Below are 19,063 nucleotides of genomic sequence, written 5' to 3' on the forward strand. Positions count from 1 at the left end.
TCAGAAGAGTCTTCATAGAAAAGGTAACCCCTGAGGTTGTGTTTTTGAGATCCTTCACTCATATTAAGGAGGCTGCTGAGGTGAGCATAGAACAGCTAGGTTTTTTTTTGTGTGAAGCTAATTATAGTGATGGGAGATGAGACTTTTGACCTGGGCCTTCTGATCCATGCACACATTGAATCTGACTGACTGACCTGGTGTCAGAAGAAAAAAGATTCCCCTGCATTTTCAACGTGGATACCACAGAGCACAACGAAATACCATCAAAACCTGAGCCACACCTAAATGATGTCTGGGTGACATAGTTTTTAGAAATCATCTCTTCTCCTTTATTGCCACATTCGTATAAAAAGTTTTGCTATACCTGGGCTGGTAAAAGAAAACCACAGTGTATATAAAAAAAAATCATAGAAAATTAAAAAATATATGGCTTTAGTGTTTGGAAAGCAGTTACGGATCGCTTCCTCGGTTTAATTATCTAACTGATCAAAATTGTGGGTTTGAAACTCTTGGAAGTCCTCTGGGATGGTGTCTGCAAACAAGAACAGAGACAGGAGAGGTTACTAAAAAACCAAAACCAAACCATTGCCATTGAGTTGATTCCAACTCATAGTGACCCTACAGAATAGAGTAGAACTGCCCTAAAGGGTTTCTAAGGCTATGATCTTTACAGAAGCAGAATGTCACATCTTTCTCCCGTGGAGCAGCTGGTGGGTTTGAACTACAGACCTTTCGGTTAACAGCCAAGCACTTTAACCACTGCACCACTAGGGCTCCTTAAACCCCAGCAATCCTTGCCCATCTCGCACTGTACAGAGATCCTGTAGGGGTCACTGTCAGCCTGCCCAAGAAGCCCAAAAGGCCCGCAGCCATTTTTCTACTTCAGGATGCTTTGCAAATTGTTGGCTCAAAGCCCAGGAGTGCTCATTCACAGGCCTAAAGAAAATTAGCAGGCAGAGTGGATTTTGAGTCTGTGATTATGTTTGAACCGTGTGAAAATAAAGGCTGCCTATAAATTAAACCTGACTGAATTTCTCACTGAACCCCAAATGCTAAGCAGTTAAATTCTATGGATCTAAATTTCTACATCTATAAAATAGAAAAAATGATATCTACTTTCTGTTTTCCTTACAAAGGTTTTAACGAATATGTGGCATGAGCTTTGAGCTTTTGGGAGGAAAGTGCAGTATAAAAGATGGTGTATTATTCGATAAATTCTAGTAATAATATTGTGGAGTAATAAGAATGTACATTACCATTGCAGCGATACTTGAGGTTGGACCAAATGATGTTTTCTTGAGAGAAGCAGAAAACGCCAAGCCTGCCTCCACGCATGGTGGTGTCTACGGTGACCCCAGAGTCAGCCACCAACTCGGAGCCTTCATAGAATCGCACCCTGCAGATAACACAGCCAGCGTGGGAATCCATGAAATTCCAACCAAGCTCAGGGTGAAGACCCCATCGAGAGGCCAGGGGGTCCCACCGCTTATCCACTGAGTCTTTAACTCTGTTTTGTAATGCATTTTTCACTGACTTGGTTTGTGCTGTAGCCGTTCTCCCATCCCCTGCTAGATTGAAAGCTTCTTGAGGCCAGGGACCATGTGTCCATGTCTTCCAAATTTTTCTCTCTCAAAAGGCCTAACACAGCGTTGGGCACCGAGTCAAGCTCAATAGGTACTAAATGACGAGTTGACAAGAAATCACAACCTGATGTCATGAACAGGGGCTTTGTGACTTCATTGTCTTGTGAGTTACCTTGTCTAAATATCACGCTTAAAAACTGCTTTCCTTTAGGTTTGATCTGTATCATTTGGTGGAAACTTAGAGCACTGAAACTTGGAAACTTGGCAGCACTCCTTCAGCGGGGTCTTGGAATTCTGTGGGGCATTTTTGGTTGTCACAGTGAAATTCAGTGACAGGAGCCAGGGATGCTGGGTGGCCTCCAATGCTGTGCACAGAACAACCCAAACTTTCCCACATCCCATACACCTTTAGAACGTTCCTCCAGACATTCAGGTAGGTAAGGCACCCATTTATAATTATCTGGTCCTAGGATCTAATGCCCTTTTCCTTATTAACACCCAGTATTTTCAGACTGTTTTAATATAAAGTGAATTTTCCAGGATAAATTGGAAACTGACTGAGTACTTTGTTTTGTTTGAAAAGTAAGAATTGTTCATCATTTTAGAAATTTATATCACCATTGGCAACACCATTGTAGTATGTGAGTCACCAACACAACGATTTGTAGCACAGTGTCACCTTTATAGTGATTCTAGGTACGGGGTGCAAGTGTCTATTTTATTTTGTCTTCTTGTGTGGCTGTGCACGAACATTTACATTATTTTGTTATAAATTAATTTATTCTTATTTCTCTATTATATTGTTAGAGATCAGATTGATTTTTCTAAAATTATACACGTGTATGTTTTCTACGATTTAATTCTGGGACAGAAAAGGGGAGATTTCAAAATATATCGTATATATTTTAATAAAAAAGGGGCATTGGGCTTGATACGGCTGAGAACATGACCATCTTACTGTGAGGCAGAGTACATTCAATGTAACATCACAAAGAACAAATATGAGCTAGCCCTCATGATTTTCTTTATTCCACTGGCTGCTTTCCTGCCCTGGTCAGGGAATGCAATCAGTACTCTTCCCTAATTACACTCCACAAGCTGGCGAGGGTGTTTATCTACAAGTCTGAGTAGTGATAAAGTAAGTATACTATCTAAATTACAAAGGTGTAGTCCTAAGCCATCCTAACTTCTGTGAATAGGTTTTTATTTTATTAAATTAAATTATTAATATTTTATTAAAAATATTCCTGTGGAGAAAGAAGGCAGCTTGCACTAGCAGACACGAAGATCAGTTCATGCCACACATAGTACATGCCAGGCACTGTGCTAGGCACTGGGGAGACTGAGATAAAATAAGACATAGGTGCTGCCTTCATGGAGTTTATAATCCAGCAGAGAAGACAGACCGTGTGTGACTCATTACAGTGCAGTGTGAAATAAGCAATCATATGATGGTACAGGGCCCAGTGGTATCACAGAGGAAGGTGTGGATCAGAGACTCAGCCACACCTCTTACCTCACAGCCTGGCCACTCTCAGGCTTCTCTGAAGAACATGGTAGAAGGGGTTCTGCCATTCAAGTGCACTATCCAAACCCCAGTGATGAAGCCTCCCCGCAAGAAGGTCCTTCTAGTCCCAGTTTGGTCCCAGTATCCATGGTGGACAGTTTTGGCCTGGGTGTCTTTCCCCCACCTCTTTTCTCGAAGCCACAGCCTGATGTCTCACAAGTCCTGGCTTATCCTAAGGATTCTCCTAGGCCAGGACTGCTCTAGGGAGAGGAGGTTTGGGGATGCAGAATGGAGCCTGTGCTTTGCTTTAGGTGCAAAGCGTGGAGATGGATCATCTGCCTACCTGATGTAGCCCACCTGGGGCCTGTGCTGCAGGAACCAGCGGTAGGATACTTTGTCCTTCCAGCCTACGTTTCTGAAGTCCTTCCACAGCAGCCTGACCTGGTCGCTGGTGTCCCCAGTGTGCCACAGGGAGTTCCGGAGATGCTCACCAGGGCCCGTCTTAGATTTAACAGCCTGGACAATGACATGAGCAAGTTTTTAAAGAAGATGCACAGACTGCTTCCCAGAGTCTTAAGGTGATGGTATGGTAATGCGTTCATGGTTACAAGCTAGCTGCCTTGGCTTCAGACAAGAGCACAAATACTTAATGCCACTTCCACTGAAGTTACCCCCCTAACTCTTTAATAATAAGAATTGGCCAGTATTCCACTAACCACTCACTTCACTTTTTCCCTACTGGAAATCTGTTGCTCCCCACATTTCCCCAATGACAGCTTCCATCAGATGTCTGGCTAGTGAAGTCTTTTCCTCTCCTAGCAAGCATGACAGAGGTAGTCTATCAGCCCTCCTGTACAAAGTTGGCCCTTGAGGAAATAGGTTAGCCAGCTTCCAACATAGTGTGTCTGAAGATGAACCCCCAAACTTCCCACCTGTTTGACCCTACTCAGGCTGAAATTTCCACCATCACAATTATCCAAAGGTTAGAAGGTAATTAGGACTTCAGAATGAAGGCAAGGCCCAGGGTCAGCTCTAGTCTTCTCTGACTTGAATGTTCGCATTGATGAATCAATTTCTTAGATTAACTAACTGGCATAGAATTTAAAAGGAGGAGGGTAAAGGGCCCAGAAGAAAGAGAGATGAGTAGCTTCAAACCATCAATACCTTGAGTTGAATGCCAGGTTCTGCAACTGCTCGGAATGGGGTGGCTTGCCAATAGGTCTGCTCTGTCTGCTTCCACATGACTACATAGAAGCTGGAGCTATCTTGGTAACCAAAGATAAAGCCTGCATAGTCATCGTCTGTCTGGGTGTTTACATGGAAGGTCCCTTCAAAGTCAACTCCATTAAAAGCCGTGTACCCTGTAGAGATCAGAACAAGATTAGAAAAATGGGCAAGCCACCTGAGTAGCAGGAAAGAGTGAATTCTACTTGGAGTGGTGACTGAGACCCTGGACATACCTACTGCCAGGCCAGGATCGCTGTTCATGGTCTGCACAATCTCCATGCCCTGCAAAGAGAGGTGAGAGAGAGGGGGCTGAGTGAACTCATGGGAGCCCAGAACATCAGACACCACGATGAGTAGTTAGTGGTGTCTGACCTCTACATACGGATGTTATTATGGGAGCAACTGCTTGGCCTTGTTCTGTGCCTGAAGAAAGCATATGACACTACTTGTAAAGAGGGTAAAAAAGCACAAAGTTGAATAGAAACAATTTTGTTAAAACTGTCACTTAAGCTGATTCAATAAACCCTTAATTGGGGAACTTATACTTCTAATGAATGTGATTTACTGTGTGACTCTGGAAAGTCTTCTAAACCTCTCTGTGCCTTCCTTCCTTAGTTACACAGTGAGGAAGACACTGCAGGAGGCAGTCTATGGGAGAGATTAGGAGTGTGGGCTCTAGGCTCAGACTGCCTGCTTCCAATTCCAGCTATCTCAGCCAGCTACCAGAGTGCTACCATGAGCAAGTCATTTAGCTTTTTATGACTTGATACTATCATCTATAAAATGGGGACACGGAAAGCACTTGGTCATAGGGCCATTGTGAGGAATAAATGAGATGTGAAACTGCCTGGCTCATAGTCAACACCCTTGAAATGTCACCCACTGCTATCATAGGGGCCCCTGTTGAGATGAAATCTGAGCTGTTGGCTGGACTGGGACCTGCCAATGGTGTGATACTCACCTGGTTCAGAACCACCCAGTTGGGATCAATCTGGGCATCCCCTTCAGGATCCAGGACCACGGTCTGGTAGGCCCTGAAGTCAGTCAAGGTGACCTCTGCATTCTCTGGGCAGACATCGATCCGATCAATGACTTGGTCCTGGTCAAAGTCCATCTCACAGACATCTCCCACTCCGTCACCTGAGTAGGGTGAAGAAAGAGAAGATGAGCTCAGTAATGCCTACACCCACCACTGCTCCTGGACAGAGAAGTAGGCTGGGCCTGAAACAGAAGAAAGACCCAAGCTCCCACTTCCAGAGCTACAATTTTCAGCCAGTGCTGGGAGAGGGGGCCTGGGATCAATAATGTCGGAGCTGGCCCTGGGCCCTGTCCTGGAGTCCTTGTGATGGGGTAACCAGGCCAGCTCTCAGAATACCCCCCGCCCCCCAAGGGTTTCTTGTAGGATTAATTTAACAGTTGCCCTCCACTCTGTCCTGAGGAAGTTCTTTTTATTACATAAGTCGAGCTCACCAACTGGCAGATCTTAAGCCTAACTTTACATAAGCGAAACTGTGTGGCACTTTCTGACTATAATGTGTACGAAGAAGGGAAGTTATTATTGTCACCAGAATATCTCTAAGTCAGACACTTCTGGTGGCCCTGGGCAGAAACTGGCCTGCAAGCATATTTTGTTCACTGACATGATGGTTTTCAAACATCTGCATCTGCATAGCTTTGAGTGGGCATGCCCTCTCCTGTTCACCATAATTCCCACCACTCCCTGCTGTCTCCTATCTGGCTTAGTGCACATTTCCTTACCTGCCTGGTCCCTGTAGGCACCTGAGTTTGAAACCCTGCCTAAGCCATTGGCTGCTGTGCCTTTCTCTCTCTCCTGCTCCTCCTTTTCTGGGACTCCCAGTGAAAGGAGTCAGCAAGAGGGCAGAGCCACTCTTCAAGCCCCTTGGGGTCTGAGCTGTTAGCAGGTGGCTTCTTCCCTGCCCCTTGTGATCTCATGCTAGGGGTTCCCAGGAAGATGCAAAGCAACTCTTCTCTGACAGAGTTGGAGACTTGTGTTCTAGCAGACATCTACCGTCCACGGGCTGCCGCTGCTCTGAGGAGCTGGCTTTGGGGATGCAGCCAGTCAGAGGTGGGGGAGCTCAGGATGCTCCGAATCAGTGTCCTGGGAGAGGTGTGCCACCGGGTGTCTGGCTGAACGGAGCCTGGGGTCCCACGCAGCCTTGGGCTGAGCCTGCTTACTGTTGCTATCCTCCTGGGCTGGGTTGGGTACCAGCCGGCAGTTGTCTGGTCCAGGAGGCACTAGGTCTGGGATGCCATCATTGTCATCATCATCATCACACTCATCACCAATACCATCCTTATCAGTGTCCAGCTGGGCGCTGTTAATGACTGTAGGGCAGTTGTCTGTGCTGTCCTGGTGCCCATCTCCATCGCTGTGGGAGAAAGGAGAGTTCCCGGTTCAGCAGAGGGCATGAAGAGTCAGGTTCTTGGGAAGGAGACTTTGTGTGTGGGTTTTAACCAGACTTTGGTCTCTTATCAAACTCACTGGGGTCATTTTCTTAGATAAGGCTGTCTGTGGGCCTCAGAGACAATTTTCCCACCTCTTCAACCTGTTGAAACAAGTAGGTCATTTCCTACTCACAATGCTAAGGGTCTACTACTGTGATTTCTGTGACCAGATGTTCCTATCAGTCCCTGAGGACTACTAGATGGTATCTGACTCAGAGAACTTGTAAAGGAATATTGTGAGGGCCTGTGGAGCCAGACAGCCTCGGTTTGAATCTTGGCTCAGTCACTTACTAGCATGTGACCACAGGCATGACACTCGACCTCTCTGTAGCTCAGTGTCCTCATCTGTAAAATGGGGGTAATAATAGTACCTACGTCATAGGGCTGTTATGAAGATTAAATGATTAAAATTATTAAAATTTTATATAATAAATTTTAACATATGAAAATACTTCCTAAGTGCTGGGCTCTTAGGAGCCCTATGGTGTTTTCTTTTCTATTACTCTTCATACTACCCGGTCAGTGGACCCGATAAGGATTCAGACCTGAATGCTATGGGAAGAATGACAAAGAGAATATGCTTGTTCCTTCCTGAAAGGTGAGGATGTAGGCTGGGCTCAGTCTTGGTCTACAGGACTTCTCAGAGCTTCATTCTCTGCTCACTTGACTTTTCTTCTTTCCAGGACTAAGGGTCATATGAGGATGAGTCTGCCCTATCTCCCAGAGGTCTCCCTGAGTTGGCTGAGACCTCCCATAGCTATTCAGGATCAGAGCAGATACTCTTTTTACTGTGCTCCCACCTGCGATCTGTCCTGGACCTGGAGCCGCCCCTATACCCTCGAGGGATGGGGAGCAGGAGGAAACAATGACCAGTCCATGTCTTTCAGGCCATGCTTCCTAGATGGCTACAGAGGGAAAGAAAGTGAGGCCAACCTGGAGAAGCAGAAGATGGAGTGGCTCAAACAGTGAGATTCCTATGCACACAGCAGGGCTGTTTTTTAGAACAGAAGATTGAGCTGCTTCCATCAGCAGCCATTCTATATAGTCGTGGACATTTTTATATAAAAACAAGCAGTTCTTGTCTTTCTCCCCAAGGTTCAAGTTTGTGGGAATTAAAATGCAGCAGAATGAGTCATCTGTTTTAGGCAAATGTCTAGAATAGTGGGATAGGACGTTTTAGAAATTACTGTAAAAGGTAACTAGAGTGCACGATGACCTGAGACAGGGAACATTCTTGATGTACATCATTTAGTGCAACTGTCGGTGTACCAGCCCCAGGAGGAGAGAGAGACATCTGACATCAGACTCTGTCGCTGACTCTCCCCTCCTGGTGCTGTAATAACGACGACAACACAGCACCACTTTCTGGATATCACCTGAGGGCCAGCTCTGTGCTGGGAGCTTTACCTACGTTATCTTTCCTTTTCATCATGACCGGTGAGATATATTTAATTATCTCTACTTTGCAGATGAAGAAATTGAGACTTTGAGAGATTGAGAAATATGTTTAAGTTCACCTAGATAGTAGATGTATTTTGTAGCCAGGACACCGAGCATAATGAAAAATACAGTGTGTGCAAATGCCACTTGGGACTTTATAGGAACTGTCCTTGAGCAAGGTTTGGATTGAGAACTGGTGTTTGCAGAGTAGCCTCTGATCCAGGGATTAGAAGAGAAGCTACATCTCTTCCTGCTGTTTTGTCTTCTAGAATCCTTTCCCTCTCTCATCCCTGTTCTGACGGCCCCTATAAGAATCCTTAAGGAGATGAAAGGTTTAGAACCTTGGATTGCAGGTGCCTCGAGGGCAGAGTTGCACATGTCTACATTTTTGGTGATGTTCCTACAACATCTGATGCACCCCTGTGTCTTAATGTAGAACCCCATCCATGCTGGGCTAGGAGGGTTGACAAAATCCATTTGCATTGAACAATTCCACTCAAATAAGGGAAATTGGAAAAACTTCTAAGGACAATGAAATCACAGAACTCCTTCAGCAAATTGACAGCCTTCTATTTTGGGATGATGGTGAAGCTTTCCGGAGCTGAAAGACTGTAATAGTAAAATAGCTAATATTTTTTTGAGCGCTACCTAGGTAACAGAAACTCTAATAAGCACTTTTCATGGATTAACTCCATTTATCTTTATAACAGTCCTATGAGATAGATCCTATTGTTATCCCCATTCTACAGATGAGAAAATTGAGGCACAGAGCGATTAGATAACTTGCCTAAGGTAAGCTGGCGAATACATGAAGGATCTGGGATTTATATCTGGCTATCTCACTCCCAAGCCCATCTCTGAATCATGATGCTCTACTTCCTCTTCCATAATAGAACCTCACTTGCTAGAGTGCTAGCGGCCCATTCTGACACTACCACCCTCTATTCAGAACTTTCAGGAAGGTGTGGCAACTCTAACCACAGGAAGGCTATTTTCCCAACAGTAGTTCATTCCACCCAGAGAAATCCAAAGCATGCTAGCAGCAGAAAGCTCTGAAAGCTATAATTCTCTCTAGATTTTCCCATCTGGCTCTATGCAGCTGGGGACATGCCATACCTGTCCTGATTGGTGTCACAGGAGTCCCCAACCAGGTCATTATCCACATCAGACTGCAAAGAGAACAGAATATGTTGTCATTTATTCCTGGGCCTGCATCCACAGAACGTTCCAGAGAAGGCAGACCTGGCCCATCATCCCTGGATCTCTGGAATTATTTCTCTGAAACTGGGTGGTGCAAAACTGCAAAAGGACAACACCATATTGGTGTAGGCACAATGCTGAATTTTCAAAAAAAGCCTTCTAAAATATCAAGCTACATGGATGGACTGCCTACACACCAGATGAGCTGACTGGGAAAGGGCACTGGGGTAGCATGGTGGCAGGTGGAGACATGGAACTCTGGCACGGGTCGGAAGGGAGCCAGCCACAGGCACGGGGGCATGACAAATTGATTTTGCTTTGCTTCTGCATTTGGGAATTGAGCCAGAATGGTGGGTGAGTCATGGAGGGCAACAATGACTCCCTTTTTTCAGGGCTTTAAAAATAAATGACGCATCATACCCAGTTATCCCAATGAGGGGGAGTGAGAAAGGGATCTCAACATATTGCTGACTGAACTTAATCTGAAATGTCTATACACGGCTGTGTAGGGGTTTGGGGACTGAAATAAGATGAGGCTCACAATGGTTAATGTCCATGTTCTACTTTCCTTTCAGCAGAGTAAACCTGTTTGAAGCACGGTTAAGCTCATATTGCTAACCTCATAGGCACTCTGCAGCCAATGATATTAACCCAAGACCTCGGAGCTCCTCTAGTGTTCTTCCTGTCCCCTCTAGCCGAAGGTGTGCAGCTTCACCTCCTCTGCTCTGTTAGGTAAGGGGGGCAGCAGAGAAATGGGCTGATGGGCTCTGCTGTGTCTTCTAGACACTGGTCTTAAACTGGCCTTTGCGTGGGGAAGTTCAGCCTAGAGTCTGAACTCCCCTCTATCCTACTTACCTGGTTAGGGTTGCTGATATCAGGACAACTGTCACAGGCATCCCCCACACCATCATTGTCCTTGTCCTGCTGGTCATGATTGGGAACTTTCGGGCAGTTGTCCAAAACGTTTTTTATTCCTGTGAGAAAGGAATACAATCTGGGGTGAGGTGAACATCACGGATAGGTATGGAAGACACTAGGTGCTGTGTAGATGAGACCTATACACAGGTGTGTGGTGAGATCCTTCTGACTGGGCCATCATCACATAGCTAAAACCTTTCTACAGCAGTTTCCACAGGTGACTTCAAAGGATGGATTCTGGAAGATTTAAAATTGAACAGCTTTCTGAGGCATTTATCCACTGAATTATAATTTTCCAAGATGTCAAGGGTTATCGCAGCAACCAGATGAGCTGACCCTAGACAGGGAGGACCTTGTGGGGGTTGAAGCTAGGACGGGGACCCCAGAGGTCAGGGCAGTGGTGTGTTGAAGCCAACTTGGACTGGCTTGTGAGAGCCCATTGTACAACTCTCTTCCCAATTTCATGCTTAATAATGCCATATCGGCGACTTGAAATCAGCTATGATGGGAAATTGACAAATAGTATGGCAAATGCTCTTTTTTGGTTATTTCATAGAGTTGGTTTACCAGCACAACACTGGATCTGGATCATGAGTAGGGCTTCTAGAAAGTGAGGTTACATTTTAAGGAGGTGTGGATATTCTGGGAGGTCCCTGAGTGGCACAAGCAGTTTGCTATTGGCCACTAACCTAAAGGTTGCAGTGTGAACACACCCAGCGGTGTCACAGAAGAAAGACCTAGAGGTCTTCTTCCCTAAAGACTATAGCCAAGAAAACTCTATGGAGCAGTTCTACTTTACAACACATGAGGCAGCCATGAGTCCGAATCAACTCAGTAGCAATGGGTTTGGTTTGGATATTCTCGAGTGCTGAGTTTGTGTGTGTGTATGGGAGTGTATTTCTGAAAGGCCCTATGATGTGATATGTTTTTTTAGAAGCCATCAGAGCCCGGTCTATATTGTAATGATAGCCTTCTATATGCTACAGAAGCTATTCAGGAACAAATGGCCTCCCTCGAGCCCCACGGGACTCCAGAGCCGGTGAAAGTTATGCTCCAGGGAGTACCATTCCCAGAGACCCCTATATGAAGTCCCTGGAGTGGAGGTCCCTGGAGCTATACCACACAGCCACAACCCTGACTCCATAGCCCTTCCCCAGAATAGGCAGGGCATGTCCAGGTCTCCTGACATGGAGGAGCCTGACCCAGAGGGTGTAGCCTGTGACTCTGCTCAAGGCCCCCTAGTTTGATTCCCCACTTCCAGATCTCTAACATGTGAAAAGGGTGGTGGGCAAGTTGAGAAATGTATAAACTGGGAAAGCAAACGCCTTACAAAGACACAGCCTCCATCAGACGCTACTTGAAGTGATTCTTACAAAGTTTCTGGCAATGATACAGAGTCCCAGAAATATCTGGGGCTATTAAGTGGGAATGGGCTGTGAAGTCTCTTTCCATAGAAATCTAGGGCTCTCCAGATAGAGGCCTCATCGAACACTCAGGGCTAGAAAGCCGTCTGAGTCAATAACTCTATTCCTATCCCCAACAGAGAACAAGGGCAAAAGGACAAAAGTATCCCAAGAAAAGGCAAAATGCAAGATAAACCCACCATCTCCATCCATGTCGTCATCACAGGCGTCCCCTTTTCCATCCCCATCAGTGTCTTTCTGGTCATTATTTAGGACAGTCCGGCAGTTATCACAAGCATCTCCAAAGATATCTTTATCACTGTTCCTTTGGTCCACATTGTGAGTCAGGACACAGTTATCCTAAAAGATTGGAAGACTGAACATTTATTCAGACTTTTACTGAATCCCAGGCCCTGTGACGGATTCTGGACAATCCTCACCTTCCCCATTTTTATGTGTTGTCGGAACTCCTGAGACCCAAGTTTATCAGTTTTATATTTTAAACATTTGTGAATCTTAGAATAAAAAGTTGCTGTGCTCTGAGAATGCAGGAATGGAAATTAACATTTTGGATGATTAATATCAATAGTTGGCTTCACAAGCTTTCTTCTATTTTCACCGGCGTGTGGCCATTCGAAGCCCCTCCCAGGAAAGCAGGTACCTGCTCATTCAAGATCCCGTCTCCATCAGCATCCTCGTCACAAGTATCTCCAATGCCATCCCCATCTGCATCTTCTTGACCAGAATTTGGCACGTACTTGCAGTTATCCTAAGTTAGGAAGCACAGCTCAGAATGACATCCTACATGTGTCTTAAGTCAGAAAGTATTTTTAATCTCAAGACTGAGGCATTGGTCATTCAGTGGTAGAATTCTTGCTTTCCATGCAAAAGACCTGAGTTCAATTCCCGGAAAATACACCTCATGCATAGTCACCACCTGTCTGTCAGTGGAGGCTTGTGTGTTGCTATGATGCTGAACAGGTTTCAGGGGAGCTTCTAGACTAATATAGACTGCAAAGAAAGGCCTGGTGATCTACTTCTGAAGATCAGCCAGTGAAAACCCTATGGATCACAATGGTCTGCTCTGCAACTGACCATGGGTGGCCCAGCACTGGGCAGTGTTTTGTACCATTGGGTATGGGGTCACCATGAGTCAGGGGCCAACTCAACAGTGGCTAACAACAACCTCAGGACTGATTGTAGCTGCCTGGCTTTATTGTTGCTGGCTATTTTGCTTCCGTTCACATGTAACTACTTTAAAAATGTAATTTCTGATGGGATCTGCAGAGCCTCTCTTCATATAAGACATGGCTTTTGAAATCCACAATATATATATATATATTTTTTGTATTTGTCCTCCTTACCTTCTTGCAGTTCCTGGCAGAGCATGGCAGTTCTTCATCAGGGTAACTGTCAATGTCCACATCCTTTCCACAGATATAACCATCGCCAGCCCAACCGACTCCACACTGTGAATGGAAAACCCATCAGATGCCTGGAAAGCAGAGCCTGGCGGGGAGGCAGGCAGCTGACAAGGACCTCTGCTCGTATGCGCCCATCCCCAGAGTCCCCAGAGGGAGGGCCAGGTACCTGGCAGCCTTCTTGGGTGGGGTTTTAAAACTATTTAATTGTATTTAAATATCAAATGGTTCAAAATTTAAAAAGTACAAAGGGATATATAGTGAAAACTTTCCTTCTCATCCCTGTCCTCTTGGCTCAGGCGATCAATTCTCATGAATACATGCTTTCAAAGATATTCTAGGTATAGTCAAGCGAATACACAGACATTCTTTTCTTCCTTTTGCTTTTTACACAATTGGTAGCACACACATATATACTGTGTGGTACTTTGCTTTTTTTTTTTTACTCAATATTCTGGCTTGGAGACCTCCAGTCTAACAAAGATGGGAGAAGGGCACATGGAGGGTGGAGTAGAGGGGGAGTGAATGTTGACCTGTGAAAGGAGGTGAAGGGAGAGGGGAAGGAAAAGGTCTGAGGAAAGAGGTAGGGCCAAGGGAAAACAAACCTTACATGAGTGGATGTTAAATTTCCTGGCCTCTCTAATCAAAATAAGGTGGTTTCAGACCAGTGATTGCCTGTTCTAAATCATCTGTGCTCTCCTTCCATAATCAGAGGACTTACAGGGCAGGATTCCAAAGACACTCCTCCCCGTAATTATCCCTACTCCTGCCCGCCATTGCTTCAGCGGGGCCTGCAGAGAGCCTGGAGAGCTCAGCCATGAGATATAGTCTTTGATTCATTTTAATGAAGAAAAAATTTCCTCTAGGAACAAAGAATTTTTAATGAGCCATTTTCTGGCCGATTAAATTATTTTAGTAGTAACGTGAAGTTTATTAATCCTTTACCATCTGTCGTTATGCCTTATTACAAATTCAAAAACATATTAAGAATCCCATCACCCACCACCCCAGGGAAATCGACAATTTGTTCACAGAAAACAAGGATTTGTATATATTTGTTTCTCAATGATTTTTTTTCTCCTTAATACAGATGCCTAATCTACAAGAATTAGGGAAACTATTGGGATTTTATTCCCCCCTCTTACATAGCTTGTTCCTTCATCCTGACCTGTTACAGAATATCTGGATTGCCAGGGATAGCTGATGTTATTATATTTACTTCTTTTTAATTTTTTTTATTTTTCCTATGAAAAGTGATATGCTCATTGTAGAAAATTTTGCAAGCACACACATAATGAAGGCTAAGTTTGAAGTATAAAGCTGAGGGGGAAAATCTCCCAGAATCCACCCTCCCACCCAGAGGTGATCACCATGAGCCTATGAATTGTAGACTCCTTGTGCTGAGGGCCTTGCTCCCAAGGAAAGGAAGAGATGAGAAGTAAGGAGAAGTTAAGTGGCTGAAGTCTGCTGATTTATCAGTGCCTAGAATTCAAGAGGACTCTGGAGCCTGGGATTTGGAGAATGGATGGCAGGAATAGCCCCCTCACCTGCTTCACAAAGGGCCCATTACACACCTGTTGTGAGACCCATATCAGGCCTAGACTGCCTTGTTCTCTTCCCAGCCTCCTCCTCCCCACACCTCCTCACCAGATACGGCTCTGGGGCTGGGAAATGCCTAAGAAGGGTGCCCATTCGCTGAGCTGTCCCCAGAACCTGGGTGGAGATTGACATACAGAATGGCCCCATCCACTCCCATTCACTCTCATTCACCTGCGGCAGACAGACAGTTTCTCTCTGAGGGCTCACGACAGCCCCCTGTGACCCGACCCCTATAGTAGTAGGCTAGATTTTTAAACTGGGAGTCTTAAGGGTGAGGCCAGTTAGAAATGACAGCACATATGCCAGTAAGTAAGTTATACAAACAGATAGGACAGTAGAAAGAGGGAAGGGAGGGAGGAAAGATCCTTCACCTCCCTGCTCCTCACTTCTCGGATTTTTCTCAGAAGGTTCTTGGGAGCTGGGGCTCCACCTGTAAAAATCATCATTGAGGTGCTCAGGTGGGTGTTGTCAATCCATGACCAAGAGGGAAAGAAGAGGCAGCTGATGACTAGAAGTACCTCTGATTGCTCCTCCAAACTCAGGTGACCTGTTACTGTTACATTCTGTGTTCATTTTGACCAGCATGTTTTCATTTTGAGTACTGTTACCCTGAGGTAAGTGGGAACTGTGAGGGGTAGGTGTTTATAAAGGAAAAGGAAAAATGATAAAGCAAGTAAGCAAACAACTTACCACGCATGTCACATCCCCCTGCCTCTCTTCAATGCACTGTGCATTCACACTGCAAGGGTTCAGTTCTGGATTTTTGCAGCTTCTTTCTGCTTTGCATCCTCTTGTCTGATCACCAGCGTACCCTGACTTACAAGGCCCACAGCGGTAAGATCCCTGCAAGGAACAATGATAAGATGATGACCTAGGCACTCAAAACGGTGATTAAAGTACTGTTCTTGTGTTTATTTTGATACGATAATTCCGGGGTGAAGTGAGGGCCATACCTGCCTCTCTGCTCATTGTATATCTTATAAAATCGTGTGAATATTGGTTGAAAACACTATCAGTGGAAGCTGCAACAGTCCATGTAGACAATAAAGGAATAGCAGGGAAGGCAGAAGGCTAGATGGTGAACTGACTTTTACTTACCAGCTCCACTGCGGGGGCAGTAAGGAGAAAGGGCTGAAAGTTGCAATGAGTCCTAGGAGGTAGAGTGAAAGGTTTACTCTGGGGAAGGTCGATGATTTGATTAAAAAGCAAGGGTTTTAAAAAAGAACTTTTGAATGTTCATTTGGCTCCTTTATAATTAAATGATAAAGGATCAGATACATTGAGAAGTGTTGGTAGCTGGCATTAAGAATTCTCGTAGAGGTGGCTGCTGTGGAAGAAACCTGGCAGATGAGCTGTCAGCTCCATGGCAATTACACTTCCAGGGCCGGGATGACTCTTTTGTCTTTTTAAACAGCTTTATGGAGATAAAATTTATATACATAAAATTCTGTGCTTAAAGCATACAACCCAATGATTTTAGCCACTGATAACCTCTTAATTGCCATGTCCAAAAGATGCTTTCCAGTGATATTTCTTGATCTGTCAGACTCATTCTACATTTATCAGTTCTCTCCTTTTCTTGGCTTCTGCTCCTTTTCCTTTGCCTCCTCCCCCATTTTTTTTGGTTCCCTGGATTTCTATCCACTGCCTATTTTTCTTCTCCCTCATTGGCTTCAGTTATTATCTTCATGCCAGTGTCTCCTGACATGGCTTTCTCCTGAGTTCCAGACCCACAAATTCAACTGCCCACTAGGAATTTCCACTTACATATCCCACAAGTGCATTCAACTTATCCTGTCCACATTTGAATTAGCCATTTCCCCCACCACAGTTTCTCATCCTCCTTCACTGCCTGTCTCCCTGGATAGCCCTGCCACCCAATCCAAGAGCTATCCTTGACCCTTCCTATTCCCTCACTGTACCCCCCCCCCCACATTTGAATTAATCATCAAGTACTGACAATTTACACTCCTAAAAACTCTCCCAGCCCATGCCCCTAGCTCATCTCCACTACCATAACCATTACTCAGTCATTGTCCCTAGTCTTCCGGGCTCCAACAATAGGCTCCTAAACTGGTCTTTCTCTAGCTAGCTTGCCTTCCTCAAATCCATTGTTCACAAGACTTCTAGAGAAACCTGGCTAAGATGAAAAGTTAACCTTGTCATTCCCTTGCTTAAAACCTTTCCCTTTGACTTCTCATAATCTACGCAGCCTCTCTCAACTGGTTCCCTAAGAGAAGTAAGCACTAAAGTCTGGTCTAAAGCATCCTTTGTATGTAATAAATTTACTTATTTCCTGTGAACCTAGAACAGAGTCATCATGTAACATCTTCTGGAGAATTGAGAACACAGTATCTCAAATAATTTTCTGTAGAGCTTAATTCTTTACAGGAACCCCTGCTGGAAGAGTTTGGGAGAGCCCCAAAGGTTTTAAGGTGATATCTACTATAATCTAAGTTCCCCGAGGACAGAGATTTTTGTTTTGCTCATGCTCAGTTCCCAGAGCCTAGAACAGTGCCTGGCTCAGAGTACATACTCAATAAACATATAAGGAATGAATAAAGAAATTCAAGAGCCTTCAAGCCTGACTCCACAGCACCATTTATTTTCACTGTTTGCCCTACAAATTACACTTTAGCAACACTAAACTGCTTATAGTTTTGCTGAACACACCATATTGATCTTCATATCGTTTGCCTGTGAGCAAATGAGAGGGAAGGACTATGATGTATTCATTTTCATATTGTCAGGTACCTAGCTCAGAGCTTGGCACGAAGGAGCCACTTACTGTTCATAGAACTGAATTATGCTGAGTAATTTTGTAAGAAGGGATGAAAATGAAGGCATCATGTCAGGACTTTCAGATGAGAGTCATTTATTCTTGTCTATCTGTTTAGAAATCACCTCTCAGGACTGCCGCGGACAGTTGTACAGGTTGTACAGTGCCCTTGCATAGCCTGCAATGTGAATAGAGCCCCCTCCACTTGTTCAGTACATTACCTGCACAACAATTTGTGGTCGTCCTGTCTCACATGTAGAGGTCAAAAAAGACCTCATCCAGGTTCCAAAGGGCTCTCAAGGAAGACTCTAAACACTAAATCTACTTAGCTTTTATTAACTATTTGTATTTACTATTTTACATTCATTGCAATTACTTTCTTTTCTATTAAGAAACAATAAAAAACAAAAACCAGTTGCCGTTGAGTCAACCTCTGACTCACGGTGGCCCCATATGTGTCAGAGTAGAACTGTGCTCCACAGAGTTTTCAATGGCTGATTTTTCAGAAGTGTATCACCAGGCCTTTCTTCTGAGGTGCCTCTGGGTGGACTCGAATCACCACCGTTTTGGTTAACTGAGTGTGTTAACCATTTACACTATGTAGAGACTAAGAAAAAAATAAATAAATTCCTGTATATCCTAGGCACTCTAGAGTTGTGGCTAAGAACCAGGGCTTTGAACTGGTTCATGCCTCGGTTTGAACGCCTACTGAGAATTTGCATTTCTAACAAGTTACCAGGCAATGCTAATGCTACTGGTTAGGGACCAATTCTGAGAACCACAAAATCTATTACACATAAGAATCACATGGGGATCTTGTTAAAAAGTAGATTATGATTCAGTATATCAAATGCAAATTTTCTGTGGGGTTTTGAACCAGAATGAACTAGTTTGAAGCCCTGCTAAGAACACAGCCTCTGAGCCAGATTGGGAGTCTTATGAGATGTGTGACTTTAGCCTAGTTATTTAACTTTTCTATGCCTCAGCTTCTTCAACTATAAAATAAGGGAAATAATAACGCCTATTCATAGGATTATTGTGAGTATTAAACTAAGTGACTTGCTATTTATAAAGTGCTTTACAAGTATCTACAAGGAAACTAGGAACCTAGAGATTAAATAACATTCCGAGGGACAACAGACTCATACATGGAATCAATAGTTCTTTTGTTGATGGTTAACCTTGCTACATCTTTCATCTTGCAAACAGTTGACCGGAGTTTTCAGACATAAAACCTACTTCTGAATATTTAAATTATAAACTCTCCATATGTACACCCATACTCATTGTGGCATTGTTCACAATAGCAAAAAGATGAAAACAACTTAGACGCCCATCAACAGATGAATGGATAAACAGACTATGGAACATACATACAATGGAGTATTACACAATGATAAAGAACATTGATGAATCTGTGAAGTATCTCATAACATGGATGAAACTGGAGGATGTTATGCTGAGTGAAATAAGTCAATCACAAAAGGACAAATATTGTATGAGACCTCTACTGTAAAAAC

At 44.3% G+C, this 19,063-nt stretch overlaps 1 protein-coding gene across 1 annotated transcript in view; it reads right to left on the minus strand.

The window, feature by feature from the left end:
* Positions 1 to 312: 312 nt before the first annotated feature.
* The window catches only part of THBS4 (thrombospondin 4), a 49,921-nt gene continuing 31,170 nt past the window's right edge, over positions 313 to 19,063 (minus strand). Inside the window, exons 10-22 of the mRNA XM_004374462.1 lie at positions 15,455 to 15,607; positions 13,109 to 13,213; positions 12,406 to 12,513; positions 11,945 to 12,104; positions 10,279 to 10,397; positions 9,340 to 9,392; positions 6,514 to 6,707; positions 5,279 to 5,457; positions 4,551 to 4,599; positions 4,255 to 4,451; positions 3,434 to 3,606; positions 1,257 to 1,396; positions 313 to 532 (exon numbers count right to left, since the gene is read on the minus strand). Of these exons, the coding sequence (XP_004374519.1) occupies positions 471 to 532; positions 1,257 to 1,396; positions 3,434 to 3,606; positions 4,255 to 4,451; positions 4,551 to 4,599; positions 5,279 to 5,457; positions 6,514 to 6,707; positions 9,340 to 9,392; positions 10,279 to 10,397; positions 11,945 to 12,104; positions 12,406 to 12,513; positions 13,109 to 13,213; positions 15,455 to 15,607 (1,692 nt within the window). The 3' untranslated portion in view covers positions 313 to 470. The remainder of the gene's footprint in view (positions 533 to 1,256; positions 1,397 to 3,433; positions 3,607 to 4,254; positions 4,452 to 4,550; positions 4,600 to 5,278; positions 5,458 to 6,513; positions 6,708 to 9,339; positions 9,393 to 10,278; positions 10,398 to 11,944; positions 12,105 to 12,405; positions 12,514 to 13,108; positions 13,214 to 15,454; positions 15,608 to 19,063) is intronic.

The sequence above is a fragment of the Trichechus manatus genome, unplaced genomic scaffold (assembly GCF_000243295.1).
Source record: "Trichechus manatus latirostris isolate Lorelei unplaced genomic scaffold, TriManLat1.0 scaffold00029, whole genome shotgun sequence".
Lineage (NCBI taxonomy): Eukaryota > Metazoa > Chordata > Mammalia > Sirenia > Trichechidae > Trichechus > Trichechus manatus.